This window comes from Tetrao urogallus (assembly GCF_951394365.1).
Source record: "Tetrao urogallus genome assembly, chromosome: 7".
Taxonomy (NCBI): Eukaryota; Metazoa; Chordata; class Aves; order Galliformes; family Phasianidae; genus Tetrao; species Tetrao urogallus.
In genome coordinates, this window is record NC_136820.1 from 17,934,841 (window position 1) to 17,958,904 (window position 24,064).

The 24,064-nt window shown below is 41.3% G+C and overlaps 1 protein-coding gene across 1 annotated transcript; it reads right to left on the reverse strand.

The window, feature by feature from the left end:
- Window positions 1–1,460: 1,460 nt before the first annotated feature.
- Window positions 1,461–23,673, reverse strand: GALNT15 (polypeptide N-acetylgalactosaminyltransferase 15; the record flags this gene model as incomplete). The annotated part of the gene is made up of 10 exons (XM_079538715.1): window positions 1,461–1,607; window positions 2,550–2,690; window positions 3,500–3,601; window positions 4,623–4,754; window positions 8,178–8,372; window positions 9,259–9,376; window positions 9,960–10,127; window positions 16,902–17,106; window positions 17,789–17,955; window positions 23,132–23,673. The coding sequence occupies 10 exons, from the start codon at window positions 23,671–23,673 to the stop codon at window positions 1,461–1,463; spliced, it is 1,917 nt and encodes a 638-aa protein (XP_079394841.1).
- Window positions 23,674–24,064: the final 391 nt, after the last annotated feature.

Consider the following 24,064-nt stretch of genomic DNA (forward strand, 5'->3'; position numbering starts at 1 on the left):
AGCGATTTTCTTTCCGTCTCTTGAAAAAAAAATCAACATCAGGTTTCATTAACAATGTCCTTTCCCCTTAATAAATATGTGTATAGATGATTGCTTTATGCAATAAATCAGGTGTGGAGCCGACATGGGAAAACTCCCAGATCTTCATTCTTCTGTCCTACAAGGCTCTTGGAAATTGTCATCACTGCTTGTTTTAACTCCAAAATTGCAAATGCCCTGACAAAATATGGATAGAAGTTGCTTTGCTAGTGCATACTGAGACCATTCTCATTACCTGAAATGAACTCTCAGCCACCTCTGTGAGGCACGAGGGGTCAGTGGGGATGCAGGCCCTACAGAAGAAGCTTCTTTAGAAAATGTTGTTACCTTTTGCAGATCAGCTGGGAGACCCATGACAGCAACAATCTAAAAGATCTTCATGGCTAAAAGTCACAGTGTAGAAGACTTATTTAGTACAGTGGGCAGCAAGTGAGTAGAAGCAGACATCAGTATTTTCTTTCTAGATAGCCAGTGTTGAAACCTGTCATTTCTTTTCTTTTGCTTTTTCCAACCAGCACTTTTGTCACTGCAGTAATAATGAGCTCATCCCAAAGCTTTATAAGAACAAATGAATGTCACCGATGCTTTCAGTTTCACAATAAGCAGGGGAGCTGCCAGTCTACTCTCAAATCTGCTTCAGTTTTCTTCTATATTCCACAAAAGTTTTTCTAAAAGTTGTTCTTAGTTTTCATGAAAACTGAAACAAAAAGGTTGTTAATAATTCAGTCTCATTATCCCATCCAGTTAGACTCTGGAAGAAGGATATAAGGAAGAGTGTGCCAAACTCTGCGGACTGTTGGTATTCCAAAGCAATTAAAGCAGTTAGTGCCTAATTAAGTACTAATTTATGAATTGTGCTGTCTTACGGGTGATAGAAATCTGGCTCAGGCTGGAAAACAAGACTTTAGCTATTACACATGAAAGCATCTACTACTTTTATACATATAAAACTTACTTTGTTTCATATGAGTCAAGTGCACTGTACAACTGGATTAAATTCCCCTCCTGTTTGGCTGATGTCCTCTTACAGTTTCAAGTGTTTCCCTAACATTCATTTTCCTGTATTCTCAGATGTCACAGAACAGGCTGGAAGACAAGCTGTCTGGCAGCCAGTTTCACACATTTCCTTCAAATGGTAAACTGAACTGTTTTCTGCAGTAGCAGAGTTGAGAACCTATTGATGCTCACAGTATCTTTATTCCTTTTATACAGAATAATGGAAATTTTAGCTAGAGCTGAAAATCCAGGAACCAGCAGCAACTGTTTGAGCCAGGCTTTTGAGGGAGGGCCTTCCGAGCTTCCTTGTATACTACAGCAAACACAAACATCTTTCTTTTCCTAGTAGTAAACGCTCATATCTTGAATCCCAAGGAGAAATAATGCTAGATTTTGGAGACTTGATCTTCCCACAGACCTGGCAGTTATCTCTGATGTAGCCCTTGGGAATGTTCAAATTGCCACAGCTGATTTGTGTTCTTGTTACATATGGATAAAAACAAGTCCTTCTCATCTTCACTCTTCACTGCTTCTATGCATTTGCCAGAAAGGACATGGACAATCATTCCGTTCTAAAATATGAGAGGAGAAGGGGAAGAAAGAACAAATGAAAAAATAAGAGATTTCCAGTAAAAACTAGGCAGTGTTTCTGATTTTTTAATGTATAATAGGTAATCGGTAATGACATTGTTCAAAAATATGTTAGTATTGCTCTAAACATGATCACTAGGTTTAGCTTTGAGCCCAAGGCATTGTGAAAACACAGCTTCTTTGGAAGCTGACAGGATTCACAAATGCAGAACTCTCTAAATCTCTTTCCCACCACTGTTTTGTTTTTCTATGGGTAAATATCATCGGCATCAACTATAGTATTAGAGACCACAAAATTTGAAAAGGACCAGTCCTTCTCTTAGGAATCAAAACAAATTACAGCAGGTATTATACCTGAGGATTGCAGCATCCCTACAGCTACACCGACTTCTGTTTTCTCAGGCTGTCCTCAAGCATGACATTTTTCAATCTTGTGAGGAGTTCTTATTCTGATGGATGAAGTCTAAGTAATACTGAGCTGTTTTTGTAAGAGTTTTGTCCTCCTACAACACAGGAGGATTTTTAACATTTCCGTGGGGCTCTTATTTGGAAGAACCTGGGATTCACAGTGCCTTCCCCTATCTAAAAGAAGTGGGCAAAGATTTATACTGCTCTTATTTTCACAACCTAGCTTCTGATTGTATTCCTATAAAGCCAGTAAGTTAAATAGTTAAAATAAGGGTATGTGAATGTAGGTAGGATTTCGGTAATTTGTGTTTTCAAAACAGATTTATTTTGCACAGGCAGTGTAAACAGATGAACAGCCTGCTAAATTTCCTGGATTAAAATAGTAGAGCAGTGAAAATTGCCCTTCAGCTATATCGTCCCTCCCTGCACACGAATCATGTCAGTTACCCAGTGTTACACAGTTACAGCTACACAGTTGCCATGTGCAGTATCCCCTTGCAGCAGTCAGTACCGACCTCCTGGACGTCCCAGTGCTGCTCACTGTTATCTGTTTCCTTTGTGCAGTTTTGAGGGATAACCTTCCCGTGTCTGACATCAAGGCAAAACAGTGGAACAGACCCAAGACGGATTTCCTTCATGCTGTTATATTCAAAGTGCTGGAAAAAAGGAGGGTTTATTTGAACAGTGATGGAAAGGCAACCCAGTTCATTTTAAATGTTCACTCCAACATTAATTTTCCCTCTCCTGTTAGATGCCACCCAAACATGAATGAAGGAGAATCAACGAGGCAATCTCCCCCAGAATAATTTTGGCATAGCTGAGACTATTTTTCTGAGGAAAGACTTTGTGGACTGTGATTACATACAAAGTAAACCCATTCTACAAGAAATCTTTCTACCTTAATAAATTGGAACAGAAGGGTGTTTCTAAAGTGTCTGTACACATTACAGTTAAAAATGTGCCTGCAGCTCACCCTGAGCTCACTGTGAGCAGTGAAACTTCATTGGGACTTGGAGTAAATATCTGCAGTCAGTCTGTACTGGTTTGGCTTCTCTCAGTGCAAGGACTTGCTAGTCTAATGCCACCTGGACAGTTTAAACAGATTTCCCTCCTTTTTTTAGGCAGTGTTTTGGTCACTAGAATATGGGAAAACCCACCTCTATTCCAAAATTGATGCACACCTTTTATGCCTAGGCATTCTTTTGTCCAGGTTCCACAAAATAACTACTGCAACTACATGAAACAATGTGTGCTGGAACAAAGTGTGGGGATCTGGTCTCAGGCATGGAATACTGCCATTTCTGAAATGATGCTCAGCTACAGAAAGGTGTGGAACATTGCCTTAGCACACACCTAATTTTGAACACATTATTTTCAAGCACGTCAACCCAAATGTTTACATGAATATCTTCTGAACAGTTCCCTAAGTCCAATGCAGTGCTTCTTTATGTGAAATCTACAGTACCTGGGTGAGGCTGTTACTGCAAGGAGAGAGTTTGATAGAGCCATCTGCCAAAGCCTTTCCAGGTCTGTAATCTGCACAGAAGCCAGCACCAGTATTGTAAAGCTGTAAATAAAGATTTTTACTGAAATAAAGCACAGATATCAAGAAAATATCCTTCAGCTAGCTTTTTTTTATGATTACATTCCCTTATCATATATGATTGTGCATGTAAGTCAGGCAGCATTTTTTTTCTTTCGGACTATATCTTACATGTTAATCTTGCAAAGTGATCTGATAACAAGGGAGAGTCTCACCAAAGGTTACCTAATAAGCTTTAAGTTAGGGATACCCACTTCTGGTTTTAACTATTATGATGCTTAAAAGAAGTCTGTCAGAACTACTTTTTTACTAATGGAAAATTGCCCTTCGACCTGCCATGGTATTTGGCAAAAATACAGATATTCCAGAGGGAAAAAACATTTCCTGTGATCCACAGTTAGTTATACTTTTCTCAAGCAAGCCTTGATAATAAGGAACAGACAAAACAGTAGAAGGATGTAGTAAAATTTGTCTACAGATACCAGTATGTGATTTAATAAGTAGACCTGTTGCCTTGTCGAGGGGAAATCCTGTCCATAGAGGTTCCTGGAATAAATCCATATTTTAATAATTTTTAAAAGATTAGTATCACATCCTGTACACAATCTGCAAAGGAACTGCTATCGCTATCACCTCTGTCTATGGGGGAAATGCAGGACTGGGGAAATGCTTCTTTTCCTTCATACACGTGGATCAGCATAAAGGAATCCCAGATACTGTTGCAGTTGCCATCTGAATGGAGCAACACAGTTCTTTTCTGTTTTTTAATGATACCTAAAGAATCTAAGTTTAGGATCCTCTGATCTGTGACACCAAACTGTAAAGGGTGAGCTCATCTCTTGGCTGGTGTTCAAGGTTCATGCAAGAATTTGGACTGGCTGTTCTCTTCAGTCCTTTTGCTTCTTCTTCCATTCTTCTGCAAGCTTTTCAAAGTGGGAGTAGCCTCTCACTGCACAGATATTGAGTACCGAGTACTAACTAGCATATCCAAGTGACACTGGGGTCTTCAATGGAAAAATCCTTTTTCCTGTACATTTTCTCTTACCTTGCCAGATAATCTTGGTGTGTCTTCAGGCTGGGAGAGCTCAGGGTACACATTTGTTATAAACCACTGGAAACTTCTACAGCCCAGTCTCTTCTGTAGCTGAAGACGCTCGCTGCAGTCTGGTTTCTCTGCCTTCATGGAGAAAGCACAGGGCAAAAAAGTATATTGCTCTGTTTGCTAGAAATGAAAATGACTGTGTAGCAGTTATTTCTACCACTTCTTCTATCCTGCATGATATGTATCTCTCAAGATTAGACAGAAGTGCAGGACCAGCTGTACTCTTTCTCCAGCTTTGTGTTTCAGAAGTAGCACATGCTGTGAAAACAGGTATTTCTTTTAAAATTGTTGTTATCCTGCAAGATACATCAGACTTCATCATCTTTTTAATTAGAAATCTCTGGACCAAGTTTGATACTTTTTGCACTGAAATCAGGGATATTAAGATTGCATTCAGTACAGAATTTACCCCAAAATTAAAAAAAAAAAGTGTCAGTCCTCTGTTATCAGAGAATTTAAGAGTAGAATTTGGCGTAACATGAAACTAATCAAATAATTGTCTGGCGATTGCTAAATTGAATTGGTAAATGTGTTTTGTGACTGTAAAGGCATAAAGACTTTCCAGATTTCTGTATTTTCTTAAGTTGCATACACGCAATCCTAGTAGTAACTTTGTTCTGAAAAAAGACAGCTACTGTCAACCCTTGCTGCAGCTACGGGCATCGTCACTGCGAGGGACTGAGGGTCTGAGTATCTGAGGGTGTTTAGACCTGAAGATGACAAACAGGATTCCAAAAACCTCCTAAGCAGGTCAGTGTCGAAACTGTAGATATGAAAGCACACAAAACACTTTTCTAAATCTCTCGGCACCTGAATACTACAATAAGTCCTGCCATCTTTAAGAGTCTTTCTCTTTCTTGCCAGCAGTAGATTTCCCCTTTCACATTTTTACATTCGGGAAATGTAATTTGAGATTGCAGGACAGCAGTGGGATTCCTATATCAGAAATTAGAATTGTTAACGTAAGAAAAGAATTGCTTGTAATCCTTAGCTCAGCCATTTCTCAGGAGCCTTAAGGAAGTAAAAACGCCTTTGCCCACACGCTTGAAAATCAGCAACAAACAAAAGGCCTTGGAGATGAAGAGAGAAGCATCAGTTTTTAAAGGTGTGTATCAATCATGCCAGCCCATGTAAGCTGCACCAGCAAATCTCAGCAGTTGCAATATGCTAAGGAGAACCTCATCATTTAATGTTGGCCCTACATTCAATAAGCAAAACAACAAAGTTCAGCAATTCAGCACCTTGCAAACCTGCCACCAAGAGGTTTCCTTGTAACAGGAACTAGAGGAATATAGAGGGAAATAGAGGAATAAAATGCTTCCTCTAAAAAGAGATGTTTCTCCAGAGGCTGCTTTAGCTGAAGAAAGTGGTGACAGATAGTCTCATTTTGTTATGCTAGTTACAGTGTGCATTTGATGCTGAATAAGTGGTATAGATAATCTAGAGACACTCATTAGCCCTGCGAACCAATCTGAAAGGAAACTGTACTTGTAAATAAATGAAACACACACAGAAAAAAAAGAGAAAAAGAGACAGTGGCTGAAACCATGGAGAGCTGCAGAGAGCCTTATTCATCTGTATTAATGCTCACACCACAGGCAACCTGTGCAAGATGTAATTTCGACCATAAAATGGGAAGACTTATAAAGCTTTCTAAATGGGGCTCATTTTTTATTTCCAGTGTTGGGCAGTTCTGTTTCAAGGCTCACAGTGGCCCATAGTTGGCTCCTCTCAGCCTTGCCGTGCATCAGTCCCTCAGAGCTGTCTGCAGCCCTGGCAGCAGAGTAGCAGTAATGTCACTGCTTGCTTGTATCTTAAACAGCATCTTGCTGAAATGACAGACTGATGGTATTGACTATGAAGGAAAGGAATGGAGAAATTTTTTGTGTTCTGGTACTCTGAACATCGAGATCATACCATTGATCATTTGAAGGAGCATCTTACTTAGGAGTGCTAAAAGTACCCTGGCTAGAATAAACTCTCAGGCAAAAGGTTATGGTGTTCATAGGTAGTAAATGAAATAATTGGTGGCTGTAGTTTTTAGCTCAGAAAACTGCTTCTGAGTTGGCAAGAATGGCTTTCAGGAAATAATTAAATGATAAACATCATCTTAAAAGACCTGGCTTACCATCCTCCTTTCTGTTACGTGGCTTTAAGCCTTTTGGGTCAGGTGATGAAACTCTGGACAGTGGAGTTAAAAACTACTGCACAGACACAGAGGGAGAAGCCTTTTTAAAAAGTGAAAACAGAATTAAAAATTGAATATGTGTCTCAGGCTCAAGCATGAGCACAGGAGCCAGACTGGAGGGTTAGACCCACTTGTGGAGCCTTAGGAAGTCACACTAGTTGGCAGGAGAAAAGCCCCACTGGCACGTGGCTTTTTTCCTCTCCCCACTGTGATGGGGCCACTGCTGGATCTGCAGCAAAGACATGAAGGGCTGAATTGCAGAGTGAAACTGAATGGGAAACTTCCTGGGATACATTGCATGGCACTGACCCATGCTGTGCCCAGGTGTTTTCAGGGAATCTTCTCCAGAAAAGCATGGCATTGCTCAATGAACTTGAGGCACTTTTTAAAAATTATTATTCTGAACTGCTCACAAGTTTGTCCATTGCCTTGTAGACGAGGATACCAGTACCAGAAAAGGTTTGGGAGCCATTTTCCATTCTGGAAAACTGCTGCAACAGTAACAGCTTTACTGCCATAGCTCCTAATACAGCATCCAGCAGTTTGTGATACAAGGCATGTGCAGTCCCCTGATTGACCATGATCTGCAGTGGATCACACAGTGGCTTAAAAGCAAGCATGGCCTTTCTGTCATTGTTAGGTGGTATGTAGTTGGTATGTGGTTCAAGTGTGGCTGCATGCCAGGCTACCAGGAACCCAAATCTTAGGAGGCTGCACTGCTGGCTCTGTGATGCTTCTAATGATAAAGTAACTTGAAAAAATACTAATGGTGAGATCTAACTTCCTCAGTTACAGACAACTGCTTCTGTCAGCTTGGGAAGAAATCAACTTTTCTCAGTCGCTAGAGCACTCAGATATATTATCTTAGAGTAGGACCACAGTTGGCCATATGCCAGTGAATATTACTTGAATCACATACTAGATGCCTTCAGCAATGAAGAATGAATCCTTCAAAAAGATCTTTCAAGCACACAGTGCAGCTAGGCTACCCTTCCAATGACTGTTATCAAATATGCTGTCATTGGCGGAAAACCAAACCACAACTTGCTGGGCATCCTGAAGAAGGAGTCATTTGGAGACAGAATTATACTCTTAAGATATTTGACAATTTCAGCAAAAAACTCACGCTTCTCTTTTCCCTGATCTAAAGGCTCTTCCACCAGCAGGTTTTATAAAAATGAAAAACTCTACCTGGTGCCAAGCCTACTGAATGTTTGACTGTACACAGACACTCACACCCATCCCACCGCCGTCACCTACCGCAACATACAGTCCTTCCCTCAGAAACAGACCACTGCAGATGTCTTTACCTTGCTGATTAGGAAAGCCACTGTGTCATTCTTGTAGAAGTTCTCTTTGAAAGAACCCAGCCAAGTCTCTGCTATTCGGATTTTGTTCCTCACAATGGCCTCTTCATAGGAGAAAGCATGGGGAATATGATTTCGATAGACGTGCCCAACACGGGAGCATGGAATGATTTCTACAGAGCCACCACAGAGCCAGGTCTGAAAAACAGGTGAAGGTGCAAAAAGAGATTATCTTCTATGTAGCTAGTAAAGCACAGGTGGCTTTACAGACCAGTAATAGTGAGAATGCAAAGCCAGAGTCACTCATTGAGTTAAAGCTTACTCTGGGCAGTGGCTGAATGTTAACTGTCAAAATTTCTAAAGCATCTGAATAGAAGAAGCTCCTTTACTATAGATTCCCCTCAGGACATCCTAGTCTGTGTATTCCTGGAAACAGAAAGAACATGATGTGCTTCTTCATACACTGCTCCCCACAGACATGGAGACACAGAGAAGATACTATGCAAGACAGACCTTTGATTTGATGCTGTGTAACCATTTATATGCTTTTATGTTTTCCTGTACACAGACAGTGCAGTGTAGTGAAGAGACTTGCGGGCATGCCTTCTTTTGCCTTGGACTTTAAAGACTCTATGCTTTGTGTCTGCAATTTTTTGTTGCTTTTTAATATCAATTATATCTCTTCATATTCAGCAAAAGCTAATGCACATAATGTAACATAAACAATTTGATATTTAAAGTAGATGACAAAGAAATAAAAGCAATTTTTCATTTGGTGCATGCCAAAATAGAAGAGGCAGCTCTCAGAAGGTAGCTGAACCAGTGACTCTGAACTCGGGCAAACAGTGATAGTGAAACTTCCTTCTCCTGACATAATGCTCCTAACTCACAGCATCTGCATATTCTTGTACAGTCCTGACAGATCACAGAGCATGAGGTAGAATTCTGAAAGTATAGTGATATTTGCCATACGTCAAGGAGTTCTACGCTTTATTGCTTTTGTAAATCACTTCTTGCCTTTTCATTCAGACCCCTTCAAAACCCAGTAGTTACCAGCACTTGATGTTTTAATTAAGGTTCTTACCCTTATAGATAGCTCTAGATTTTCCGCTCCCCACATGGTCATGTCAGAATCATAAGCTCCAATGTTTTGGAAGTAATGTCGATCCATGGCAACTACTGCACCAGCTACTGCAGGACTCCTGTATAGATAGTAGTTTGGAAGTGAACAACTGTTTTGGACAGAGAATTATAGGAAGGATGAAAACCCCACCATTTCTGTGGAGGAGATAATATCAAAAATTATCAAATATTAGTCCTTATAATCTCATATTAACTTATTATCAAAGAACAACTGGAATTGAATTCTAGGATTTACCTAGGGAAGAGAGCCAAGCTCTGAACTGTTGAATCAGGCTCAGAACAGTAAGAAGTGTAAAGTATAAATACATTCAAAACTACAGATAGACATAATGATTAAGACTTTTAACTCTACATAGTCTATCATTTGCTTTCCCAACAAACCTCGATACCTTGTCTGGTCAAGTTGTAGAGAAGTTGCTTCTAGTTGTGTGTAAGATATTTGTCATGTTAAAAGCAGAACTGCAATCTACTTAGAATGAATTTTAAAGCCCAAACAATCTTAATCTAAGCCAAAAAGCCATCCCCTTCAAAAAACATCAACCAAGCAAATGCAAGTAACCATGTCTTTCTTTTATTAGGTGGAAGAGTGCCCAAATTGTTCTGTTGAGGTGAGTGGAGGCATGTTGGCTTATGAACTGTTACCTGATAGGGCTGGTGGGAGACTGTCGTACCTTCTCTTCATGCTCTGGCACTGGTTCCCAGTGAAAATCTAGTTTCCAATCAAAAACACCTCGATGCAGGCTCACAGAGTGATAGTACTGAAAAGTCTTCCAGTCTATGACATCTATGATAGGGGAGACGACACTGTTTCTGAAAAAGACGATATCATTTCTTTTTAAAGCTGAATAATGATTTCACTACTGTGTTAGTGAACAGTGGACCTCCTTGATGACCCTGTAAAGCACCAAGCACTCCTCTGGATGTTGAGTGCCCTCATTTTCCCTCCTGATAGAGCTCAGATGCTCCATGCATGGTAATACTGAGCCTGAAGTAATAATTCTGAAGATCAATAATTTATGGATAACCTATACATTGCACTGTCATTCTAAAACTATTCAGGATTTTGCTATGTGTTCACCATCGGAATTCTTATAAAGCAGTTTCACAGAGGTTTCCACATTTGAAGTTATGGATGCAGAATTTATACTGAAAGATGATTTTGGTCTCATATGCTTTACCATCCTTTCATTTTTCTCTAAATGTTCCACACACTTCATGAGTTTGTCACTTCAGGCCAACGAAATATGCAATTCCACTTATTTTGTTCTGCTTGGGGTTTTTGAATTAACTTCTATCACTGGTTTTGTGAAACATTTTCTTTTTGTGTAGTCTTCTACTACATCCTCAATGTGCTTTCACCGTCTCTGTGAGAAATTGACTTTTAAGAGGCACTGTGCTGTGAGCAGCAATCCTTAATTGATTTCTACCTCAGGTTAAATTTGGGTTAGTTAGAGATAAGGTATTAGACATGTCCCCATAGTAGACTTGTCGTGACTTTTCACAGTGTGCATTATCCTGGAATGTACTGGCAATTTGGAAAAGCCATCAGTATGCCTTGTTTCCAGGTCAGTGATGTATCACATTTGGAAATTTTCAGAGTACAAATACAGTGGTGGTAGGGACTGCAGGAAAAAAATATAGTGAAGAACAACAGTATCCATTTCTTCTCCTTTACACAGAAAGTATAGCTCCTGGTCTTAGTGTAAGGGCTTGCCTAGAAGGTATTCTATAGGAAATGTAATTAACATTTAGAATCATAGAATCACAGAATCGTAGAATGGCCTGTGTTGAAAAGAACCACAATGATCATTGACTTTCAACCCCCCTGCCATGTGCAGGGTCACCAACCACCAGCCCAGGCTGCCCAAAGCCACATCTAGCCTGGCCTTGAATTCCTCCAGGGTTGGGGCATCCACTACTTCCTAGGGCAACCTGTTCCAGTGTGTCACCACCCTCTGTGTGATGAACTTCCTCCTAATATCTAACCTAAACATCCCCTGTCTCAGTTTAAAACCATTCCCCTTGTCCTACCACTATCCACCCTTGTAAACAGATTTACTAGGGATTAAGATATAAAAAAACCATACTGTAGTCAATGGAGGAAAGTCACCTCAGACATCTTCAGTGCAGTGAGCCATTCTTTTCATTTCTTTCCAATGGCAGAGACCAGAAAGCTGAGGAAGATGGCAGCTCTTGGTGATGGTCATGTAGTCTAACAATCTGCCCTGCCTTTACAATCTCTATTGTAATGTTTTTTTCTGTGACAGGATTGGGGAAGCTCAATATTCTCTTTTATCACAGTTGCCATTTACTGTAGATAATTTTAGAACCCCACAGAGAAAAAGAGATTACTGATCTTCAGTGAATTGTGTGAAAATGTACTACGCAGACAATAGCATCAAAATGATTCAGTTATTTCATTGTTTCCTAATAAAAGCAAACTGCCCTATGATGAGCTAAAGGCAGAAGGCTTTAAAACAGGGAAGTATCATATCTCTCCATTCAGGTATAAAACCAGCCTTTGTAATATATTATAATAGGTGCTCTTGGAAACAGGCACTGTGTTTCTAAATAAAACAATTTTATGGTCACCTTTAGGCAACATTTGTAGGCAGTGATTTGCTGCCTTTCTTCTGCAGGACTCGAAGAAATGATCCTAAAAATAATAAAGCTGGTATCCTCCCTCGATTCTCTTGATGAAAGCACGGTGGTACAGTTTTGTAGCCAGGATAGGAGCAACATCCTCAAACTCAAGCTGACAGGAGTTAGCTTTATAATGGAAAATGGTATTTAACCTTTACTCACTAACAGTACAAGAAGGAAACTGACTTCTTCTAAAAGTTACTGACAGGTAGTGCTCTGGTGGACTTACACAAGCAGGTGTTTTTTAATTTGACATGCTGGGAAAAATCCAGCTAGCAGATTAAATGGGTGTTATAAGACTAAACTTCAAAAAATGAAAAATCACTATAATTGTAATTTCTACATCCTGCTGCATTCTCCACTGTAGACATCACTGACAACTGTCAGGTTAGCAGAGCACCTGGAGGTGGATACTTCCCACCTGTTCAGTGCTACCTGCTGAAATGCATGCGATCGCTGCTCGTGTCTCCATTCTCATCTAGAAAGGAACTGATGATTCTGGGTTCTTTTATTTCAAAGTTTCAGGGTCAGAAGGGGAAGACCAGGGGAGCATGCCTGGGTGGAAGCCAGGGGAGGCAGAGTAGGCTGAACCATTCAAAAAACCCCAGTCATGAAGGTTAGACCATATGCATATATGCAGCATAGCTCAGATGCAAACAGCGTGGATACTCAAAGTTATGCTTAGATATATTCTGGATCAGACAATCCAGACATTTCAAATGATTCGCCATTTTCATATCCAACCAATTTAAACCTGTTCTTCTTTGTGGATCTGCCTTAAATTTGTTACCGCTGTAAAACTCCAGACTCCAAAGACACTCCTAGCATCAGTGCAGTTGCTCATATAAATAGCCACTGCAGTAATTGTTCCTGCTGAAATAACCTTTGTTTTTTAATGCATTTTACTTTGCTTGTTATTGAGCATGACAATTCCATGTTATTTAAGAAAAATACCTGCCCTGATGTCATGGTTCTGATGGTTAGGAGAACAGGCAATAACCCAAACTAAGTACAAATTATGATACAGAAAATTACAATTTTTAAGTCAGCTGAGAAAAAAAAACCTCACTGGATGAGCCATATTCTAACCTGGCTAAATTAAAAAATGAAACAGAACAAAATAAAATCAAATATCCTTTACCATAAAATTACACATGTAAATTGATTACTGTGTTTTAAAGCTATTACTCCAGTAGTTTTTTCAGCATGCCATGATAAAGCTTTCTCAAGAGAGTGTTTCTAAGTGTAATGCTAAATCCTTACCTAGTATAAACTACTGTAGCTCTGCTGAAACCAATAAAGCCACACCTCCTTAGAACTTAAATATTGAGGGTGTCTTTGTGATCTGAAATAGAGGAATCCAGTAACTTTTGTGAAAACCGGACACTTTCAGTTTAATCTTAATCAAGCAGTACTTTACATAACATTTGGTAACAAGGCTTTGTATAGAAAAGCCTTTTTTATATGTTTTCTGCATATTCAGTGATGGTTCGATCTTTGTGTGGATCTAAATGCAAATTTGCAGCAGAAGGTAATTGAAAGCTGGGAGATGTTCTTAGCTGTTCTTCTTGTTTTTAACTGAATAATTGGCAGACAGTCAGCAGCTTTTCGGTGCTTTGAAGCGAAAAACATACTGGCAAACTCCAGCTAATTTCACTCTGTGGAATTCAAGGAAAGGAAAAAAACAGGAAACTCAAATATAACCAGCAGCAAGGCAAGAACCATTTGACTGTGGTGGTACTGATTTGCGAATATTTCAAATGCTTGGAACACACAGGATCTACAAAAGGTCACAATTCCATCAAAAGAGCAACCCGAGCAACAACTATTTCCTAGTTTGGGATTTCTCAACAGAATACAATTGTGAATGAAATATCTTCTCATGACCCTTGCAGTCAGCATGGACAGTGTGTTCTTTTCTATTTTTAGAGTAACACGTGAAGAGGAAGAGTTAATTAACATTTTTGTTTTGAAGTTGTAGACATGATATTTTGAAAGTGCTTTTTAGTGATTTATCTTTTCTTAATTTTTGTTAGGAAAGGAAAGATTTTAATCTGATTGAATCATACCTAAATCCTCCTTTCTTCTACTTTTGGCAAAACTGATTGCTTTTGGCTTTAGATTCAAGTTTCTTTACCTCATCTTCTTTAAAATAGGTCGCCTGCTGATACTGATCAGCATTGTGAAAGATTGCAAGGAGATAGCACATCTTCAGATAACACGCCATGTAAGTGAAATTAGTGTTACTGACGAATAGGAGCTATAAAAAGATCAGGCCAAAAGCAAACTGATGGTTGGACTAAATGATCCTAGAGGTCTTTACCAGCCTTGGTGATTCTACGATTCTATGAATTCCCAGGGACCAGGCTGCTGTACGTGATGTTGGTTTTCAAAACCAAGAAAAATAGCATGGAAATGCATGCTGAAATTCACGATGGGGTTGTGTGTCCTCTGGCTGGACAAATTCATACTTCTCTGAGCCGGTGAGATGGTTGAAAACAGATGACTTATGTGTTTGATAGCTGGAAAAGCTGAGAGATGGTCCACAGAAAAAACAGAGGGCTGGATGAAAAAAGATGAAGGAACTGTTCATTGCAAAATATTTTCCATCTCCCTAGTGTAGTGCCATAAAACCAGCTCCACTCAGTAATTTTTTGAGCAATACAACTCTATCTATTTCTGTATCTACAAACAGGCTCTGCTTGAGTCCAAGGCTAATGAAGTATCTCTCCATTGCTGTGTTCATTTCTTATTCTGTTTAACGTAATTTCATTAAAAATTAGTGACCTAGAATCAGGAGCCAAGTAGAGACACTTTGAATTTTAGAAACCAGAAAGGCTTCTTTTGATATTGCAGGCTTCAGTTTCCTAGCAGTATTTGAGCTGTGCTGTAGTCAGCACACCAGCACAGAGGCAAATAGCTATTGCAGTGAGGAGCAGGGGAAAGGTCCTGAGGACAAGCCAACCCTCTGCAAGCCATCGCCCTCTGACAATGTTATGGCACTTATGCTTTTTCTAGAGGTGGAATTCCTTTTTGAGAATGTAATCAAGGCTTATTTTGTTTCCGTGCAATATTGCCAGGAACTACAATTTGATCTTGTATTTTTTTTTTGTATCACCCTTCTGCAAGAAAGGAGCCATGCGCTTTGGCACGATGGTCACTGTTTTTAGGTTAAAGCAGCAACCTTTTCAAGGCTTCAGGCACAAATGAGCGTATGCTCCCCTCTGCCTTTCAGTGCCTCTGGACTAAATACAGTATAGCAGTTGTATCCTGCAGTCTTCTGGAAAAGGCACAACCCAAAAAGATGATTGTAATAATTGTACAGCTGCATTACTATGCACCATGCTACTCACCTGGAATTAGGCTGGAATATAAACAGTTGTCAAGTGAAATGATCTGTGGGGTGTCTCATCTAGTTTTTTAATGCTGTTCAGGTGGCTTTGGTATTCATCCTTGAATAATCAAATGTCAAGGAATGCTTTGCAAATCACTGAACCATTCTTGAGGTGGTGCACTAAGCTAATGCACAGCATCCCAGTCCATTTGTTTGGTATGGTTCAAAGAACTGGTCCCAGCCAAGGTGCCCATAAATGCACAGGTACTGACTTTGGAAAGGCTTAATACTTTTGGGGTTAATGAATAAAAACACCATGCTGGGAAATGAAATGCGATCACACAGAGCAGTCAAATATTTGAGAAATCTGTCTGTTCCTGTAAAATTGGGTAACATTTCTCATGTTTGTCTTGTCTGTCACAGGTTAATCAGAACTGGGGATATCTGCCTTTCCGTGAATATGTTCAACTCAGAGTGAGTTCTCTGTTCATGTAAAGATCTCTGCATTGCTAAGGTCATAATAACAGTGGTAGATATGCTCAAAAGTGTAGAAAATTGGGCTTGATCAGTTTTCAAAGTTAAAATCTCTCTCTCAGCTCCTTTAAACTTCTGCAGAGGACTGATCTTTGGAAAGGCTGCATTTTTCCTTGCCAGCTGAAAATTCACTTGCTTTACATGATTGAGTGTTTTCCCATCCTTGCAAAAGCGCGTGGATAGCAGCTTGACTGGTGCAGCCAGAGGAAGAATGAGGGGTATTTCACCAGTTACTCTAAGCTATTTTGTCACTGTATTTTCCTCATTTGGTCTGTCTTAGGCAGTGGATATTATTGAATTTAACAGCTCCTCAACTGCTCAATGAAGCCAATTTGATGAATGTTCTCCATGCAAGCATTACAAGCAATTTAGAAAAAAAATAATGAATTGACTTCCTTAATGTCCTTGAGGAACTCAAGGACTGCAAAAAAGAGCTCTACTGTAATTAAAGGTTAGGCGCAAGCACCAACCTAGACTTATAACACTCTGAAAATACAAATCTGTATCTTCCTGCGTGAGTTTAGCTAGAACTGTCTAAGCTGTGTGGAAAATCTGTTTTTCTGTGGAACAGAGATGGTACAGCTGACATTGGTTTGTAACCCAGCAGCTCAGGAAGCCAAAGTGGTTAAGGTAATCATCCCTTTTTATCTTCAGCTTCATAACTAAGACATCTAAAAAGTAAAAATAATGGATTGCAACCTTTTTAATTCAGACCACTGGGAAGCCTTGTCATAGCTCTAACGAGGGCTGGATGAAAAATGCCAGTTTAGTGATAGCGGGTATGAAGCGAGGTTATCAGCTGCATGCCCTATCCTGTTTCCCACATACCATGGTAATGCACGTGGTGTAAAAGCAGAACATTAAAGCAATGTGACCTGCACAAAGGAAACAACCAAGCAAGGATTAAAATAAATAAATAAATAAACCAAAATCTTTCCACGGGCATCTCTTCCAGCAGGAATTAGCACATTCAGGGAGCTGAGAAGTCATGAAGATACTGGGGTTGGACATGATGATCTTTAAGGCTCCCTTCCAACGCAAACCATTCTATGATTCTGTGGTTCTGTATTTACCGGTTGCTGGACAGCCTTGCCAGGAGTGGCTCCAGCCAGCCCTTCTGACACTCGCAGTGTGAATCCATGAAGACGAGCACATCTCCAGTTGCCCGTGCAGCTCCTAGCATCCGACCTCGGATGACTCCAAGCCTTTTGTTGCTCCGGATCAGCTTCACGCCATCCAGCTTCGAGATGTATTCACTCAGGGCTGACTTCAGGGGCCCTGTCATAAACAGAACAGTCATTTTAGCTTTGATTCAAGTTCTTACTAGAAAGCAACAGGTAGCAGGAGATGTTGCTTGCTTGCCAGTAAAATGTTCTGGGAGCGTTTGTTCTACATGGCCGTGCAGGCCAAGTTCCAAATATTCCCACAGCAGTGTAATGTCAAAGAGCAGTAGAGACTAATGGAAACTGAGATTCACTAGGTGTGAAGCTGTTCCTATGAGAAACTTAATATCCCCCTCTCCTGTTTTCACCAAAAGGTAGATGTTCTCATCCTCTCATAAAAGACACAGATCAGCATGAGATACAGGTGTTTGGCTTTCCCAAGGACTTGGGATTACTTTAGCAATGTGGAGTTTTCCACTCCTCACTTCAGCCAAAGTCCACGTCTGGAAATTATTATACCAGATCTGGTCCAGTGGGAAGATTTGCATACTGTGATCTTATTTTAAAGCAAGAAAGCTCAGAGTGATTGAAAGTGATGGGGAAGAAAAGAAACATATTTCAAAGTTGAAAGGCTAAGTTGAATTCTAGAGATGGAAGATTGAAACCTGGCAGCCAGCTCAAGGCTCTCTCCCTGAGGGTCCCATTTGCCTTTCATTCTCTTTATACAATACTTGGAGGTGGACAGTTTCCTCCTTGCAGCTTTGGAAAGCAGAGATCATACAGAGAAATGGGATTACCTTGCTGGCTCAAGTCATCTACTAGGATGATATCCTTGAGGGAGGTCTTTGGGGCTGTGTTAATAATGCTGTGCACTGTTCTCAGCAGAGTAGACCAGGCTTCATCATGGAAACAGATGATGACACTAGCAGTAGGCAGGCTGGGGTCATATTCTTGCTGTAGGCACCTGTATGGGATCAAATGAGGGAGACACTAGAAACACTGGTACAGCTGGCTGCTTTTCTCAGACCAGAGTTGCAAGCTACACCTAAATTTTCAAGAACGGAAAGCAGTTTAAGATCTCAGCTCAGGAAGCCAAAGAAATATTAAGGTGTCTAAGACTGGAACATGACGTGAAAATTTGAGAATGACATTACAAAAATTAAAGTTAAAAATATGAATATGAATGTTTTGCTGTATTCTGTTGGTTGGTTGTTTTTCTTTCCCTTCTGTTCTGGCTGCAGCAGAAACAAAGAGCTCAAATACAGAAGACAAAGAAAGAGGAATTGAAAAGACAAGTAAAGCAAAGGAGAAAGGGTGATACAACAGATCAAAGCCAACCTCCGCCCCTTCCATATTTTCTCGTGTAACACAAAAAAGAGCAAACTGAAATGCAAAACCTTTAAGACTAACAAGAAAAAATAACTCATCAATGTAACTGTGGACTGCCTGACCCAGATTGCAGAGAATGAAGCCATCCCTGTACAGCAAAGAAACAGACCCTGACTTAGGTAAAGAAAACTAATACATATACATTTAAGAAAGTTAACGCATATTCCCTACAAAGTCTGCATACTTTGCTCTTTCTGATGAAAATGCATCACTGATGAAAGAGGCTCCCAAATAGGTAGATTATCCCCATGACCATTTCTGCTGTTTCCTTTACAACTCCAAGTACTCCTACAATCTACTGCAAGAAACCTGGCTGTGTGGACATGGTGTGATATTTCTGGAGAGGTTACAGAGTGCCAGAGTGGTCCCATGGCTCCCCAGATTGCCATGGGACCAAGATGTCTCCCATGACATTAAAACAACAATCATCAAAATGGCAGTGAATGGAATGGTTCTTTGACATCTCAAGCATTTAAATATCAAAAACATTTCTGTTCATCGTCATAGAAACTCCATATATAAAAACCCTGTAGATCCTCATCAAACTATTTCATAAACGTAAGTAAAGAAACTGAAAATCTGTATTCACCACAAAAGCTGTTTTTCAATCTGCCCATCTTAGTTCAAAAGGCAAAGGACACACCATGCAGGCAGCAGGGTATTCATTTTCCAAAAAAAGCTCTCAAATGCTATTATATCTGTTTTGCTTACATTAGAAAATGCATTTAAAAGCTTTTTAAAGTAGCACTCGTATAGTTTTCCAATTTGTTTAGCAGCAAGAACTTCTTGAAGGAATGACAGAATTATGTAAAAATATTTACACCTAACTTGGTATGTCATCTTGGTTCCAAGGCCGCTTAGAGATCCAGCTCTGTATCTGCTCTCAGTTCATGAAAGCCATTTATTTGGTTTTTATCTGCTCCATTGCTCTTTTAGCATTTTCATACTGCCTAGCAAATCACAGATTTTACAGTGGTTATTAAGCAATTAGTTGCTCAGCTAAGTCAACTGTAGCAGAAGCTCGTGTCAGGGATATGATTTGAATATTGCTGTTTATTACTGTTTTACTTAATGCTTCAGTTCATGCACTGGACCCTATCGTGTTAGACAATACCTGATACAAACCTGCTTATCATTCATTGGAATCCACAGTCTGAATGATTTAATAGCGAGTAAAAATACATGAATATTATAGTTATGCTTCTGTAATAACAGTGTTTCTCAGAATTGTATGTGGGAGATTTTTGGTATTCTTCACTAGTACAGAGAAAAGGATGCTCTTGTGACTGGATGGTATCTGTATTTTTAGGCAGAATAATCTATTGATAATGAAGGAAAGTGAAGATCTAAAGCAGTCCTTTTACTACCAGGCAGCTTCTAACCAGGAATACTCAGTACAGTTATACCCACCTATACTTTCCACCATAACACTGCAAGGCTTCATTGATGGTATTGTGATTATAGCGAGAAAATAAAATAAGACTGTTGCGGAATCTTAATTGGAAGAGAATTGAAAATGACTGTACTTGAATATGTGGCTTAGGTGGTGAGTATTTAGTTGCCATGGAGATTGGAAAAGGCTTGCTATGTAGATATCTAGTCTTCAGAAAAATGAGAAAGGGTGCTGGTATGCAGAATTGCCTTCCCTGTAATTTGGAGCAGTTTCAGGCTGTCTATCATAAATCAACATTTCAAAAAGTCAGGGCTGTGACTGATACAAGGCACAGTGATTTAATCCCATTTGTGAAAAATAAGGAATTGTCACATGCAGATAGGAACTGGGGAGCAGTTCTGAGGGGGCAAAGGCTCTGCTCTGCCAGCAGCAATTCCCACTCACCTGCAGGAAAACATCTCATTGAGATTCAGTTCCCAGCAGCACTCAAGTGGAACTGTGCTTTTGTAATGAAACTTAAATTTCATTTAGATACTTGTGTGTCTGCATTTGCCTGGATAAATGCAGCTTGATGCTCAAGCTCAGGAGAGGAAAACTGATATTTTTCACACAGAATATGATTACTCACAGTAAACTGGGAAAACAAGGCGTCTGACTCATCCATTGAATAATCGATTTATCCATTAGATATCCATTGGATAAATCAGTAGGATCAGTTGGAGTGCTGGAACAGATACAGATTTATGCATCTACTTTCTGAGAAGTAGCATAAAACATTCACCTGGAAAGGCATGCAAAGAGATGCAGGGTATGTTAGAAACTGGGGTCTGGGCAGAGAAGTCTGAAGTATCACATTCCAGGTGAAGAATTTGGTCCAGGGCTGTGAAAGTAAAGCACAGTCAGCAGGCTCTGCTTTGCTTCCACTGGAGCTCTGTCATTTCTTATAAAAAGAAACCGCAGTTCTGCAGCTCCAATGCAAAACATAACAGGAACAGCAGCTACGTGTATCTTACAGCATTTACCTTACATCTCACACTCTGTTTTAAATGTGAAAAGGAAGTATATAAACATGAAGTCTGGTCAGCCTTATTTTACAGCAGTTCTTCACAATTGGCAGGCATAGCTTTGAGTCTGAAGAATTTGTCATTTGAAGTGAAATGAGAGAGACTGAGTCCATGCAGGTGACTTACTGAAATTAACTGCTTGGTTTCTCTCTAATAAACAACAATAGACATTATTACAAGCAACAGGCTTCAACAGAACAACATAATAGACGTTCTGATTCATTACTGCTTCACTCTCGTGTTACATCAGTATAAAATGTGACTGACACAGCTGTGAGCTAGGCCCACAGAGTGAATCATGTTTAAAAAAATATCATTTTGGTTGCATGTTGGTCCATAAAGGACAGGGCTGGCTTAGAGATAGACCCCCTCTGCAGGTTTATGATCTGGATTTAGACCTGAACTACTGAGAAGCTTCAGATGTTCAGATCTGAGGTTTCAATCCGGGCTTCTATGAGCTGTGTTGTTGATAGGTCCATACGTTTTCACTAGGCAGACAGGAAAACCCATCCAAGAACTCTGAGACCATGGCCTAAATCCCATGTGAGATTAGTATTAGCTAAAACCACCTCTTGTCAGATGGCCCTTCAGCAGCCAAAACTGTTTTTTGGCTTACATCACCAGCAGTCAAAGAAAGTCATCATTCCTCCTTTGAATACTACATAGTTCAAAGAACTGCCACTGAAGCATGGCAAAAAATAACGTAAATGATATTAGTATATCATTATTCAGTGGAAATACCCACATTAACATTGAATCTAGTCAGCAAATGTAGAAAACACACCGTCTTTCGTTTTTCTTCCTTTAAGATTGTTCCCTGAAATTGGAGCCACCAGCTGCCTTTATACATGGGAAATGACCACTAGAAAAAAATAAACTTAAAATGTTTTCTGGCATATCTTAAAATGTTTTTGGCATATCTTTCTACTGTATCCTATGGGAAAGCTGCAATAGCTTTTGTTACAGGCGGCAAGAAATGAAGATAGCCACCTGCACCCTATTCCTTCTCTAGTGGGCAGGGGAGCAGAGACGGTTCTCTGTTTTAAGCAAGTGAGATGAACTGTTTCTCATGGGCTGTAGAAATAAATGGCACTCAAGTCTCTAGGCTTCAGCCACAGTACATTGGGCTTCAAATGCAACGTGTTGAATTTCAAATGCAACAGATAGGATTTCAGATGTAATACGTCTATGGTGTGGCTTCACAGTGCTGTTGTCAAGCGTGGTCATACACACTGGCCTGCAGTTCCCTTTTTCCCAGGAGCTGCCTTTCACAGTCCAAGAATCACAGAATGGCTGAGCTTGGAAACCACCCCTGGGTCCATGTTCCAACCCCTACTCCAGCAGAGACATCCAGAGCGGGGTGCCCAGGCCCACGTCCAGATTGCTTTTGGAGATGTCCAAGGAGGAGACCTACAGCCTCTAGGCAGCCTGTGCCAGTGCTCAGTCAGTTGATGTCCACATGGAGCCTCCTCTGTTCCAGTTTGTGCCCTTTGCCTCATCTTGTCAATGGGCAACACTGAGAAGAGCTCAGTTCTGTTCTCTTTGCACCCCCCTTCAGGCATTTGTACACACAGAGAAGATCCCCGTGAGCCTTCTCTTCCCCAGTCCCAGGTGCCTTGGCCTCCCCTCATAGGAGAGCTGCTTTCATCACCTTATTGGCCCTGTGTTGGACTCTTTCCAGTATGTCCACAACACTCTTGTACTGAGGGGCGCAGATCTGGAGCGACCCCATCAGCGGCCTCAGCAGCGCTGAGCGCAGGGAAAGGACCGCCTCTCCCTCCGGGACGGCCGGAACGCAGCCGCCCCCGGCACCTGCAGCGGCGGCAGTCCCCGCGGCCGCCAGCAGGGGGCGCTGCAGCCCGCATTCCGCCGGGCGGTGCTGCCTCCACCGCTGCGCGGGGGTGCGGGGACCGGAACGACGGGGACACGAATAACGGGCCCCCAAATAACGGCGAACATCGGCCGCCATGAGGGCTGGGTCGCTATGCCTTCCCCTACAGAGAGGAGAACCCGCGGGGATCTCTCCCGGCCCCTGCAGCACCTGCCTGCGGCTCGGGTTCCGCGGCCGGGCCGGGGGACGCGGAGCGGTGCGGAGGGGTGCGGCGGTGCCGGCGCTGCAGGAGGGAGGCAGGGATCGCAGCTAGCCCTGAGGAGATGGGGTTGTGTTTCCAGTGGGAAACCAACGTGAACAAAAGCGTTACCCCATACCGAAGGAGGTGGTTTGGTTAGGAAGATGAGGGCGATAGGGAAGGACGGAAGTTTTCTCCCGGGGTGAAATAGGCTGCGTTACTTACAACGGGTGTCGTACCTCAGGCAGCTCCCTGCGCAGAGAGATCCGCTCGCTGAGCGCTTCGTTAAAGCCATGGGTTTCCAAGCCGAGCGGCCGCTCCCCCGTTGCAGCCCCGTTGCCGTCCCCCAGAGGCAGGGACAGGAGCTGGGACTCGGGGTCTCCCTCCTTTGCCTCCGGCCGCCTGCTTTGCTGCTTCACCACTCGATAGCCTTTCCTGGCCTTGCTGTGGTTCCTTCGACCCGTGGGGGACACGACCGCCGCGATCAACTCATCCTCCCGCAGGGAGATGAACGGTGACAGCCCGTCCATGGGATAGTACTGCTGGCTCTCCTCCTGGGTCTCCAGCATCTCCTGGGTCTCGGCAAAGTCCACCTGGTGCCCTTCCCGAGGGTTGAACTCCACAGGCTGGAAAGTCCCGTCCTTGCTCCGGTTGCTGGCTGGTGGATTCAGCATTGTAACCATCAGCAGCAAAAAGCCCAGCATCAGCAACAGCAACAGAAACTGCAGCTTGCGTGATCCATATCTACATTTCTTCCTCAAGAACATACTGTTGGTGACAAAATGATACAGATTGTCATGTTAAACATCACTTGGATCTCGCTCAGATTCCAGTCCTCGGGTTGCAGCAATGTGCTGGTTTTCACTATCTGCCAAGAGGATTTCTTGTTCCCCTCACATTTCACTGATGCCGTTTCATGCTTTCCTCTCTATTTACAGACAAAATAGAAAACGCCTATTAATATTGCACTTACTGTGGTAAAATGCAGCATGGATCCAGTGAGACGGAGTATGTCCGTTGTTATGGAGTCCCGGCTCAGTCAGCAAAGCAAATGAAAGGAATAGCTTAAGTTTTGAGTTTTTCCTTTTTAAATTCTAGGTAGAAAGAAATCGCATTTCTAACAGTTTCCCTCCAGAGTATTTCCTGCTTCTTCAAAGT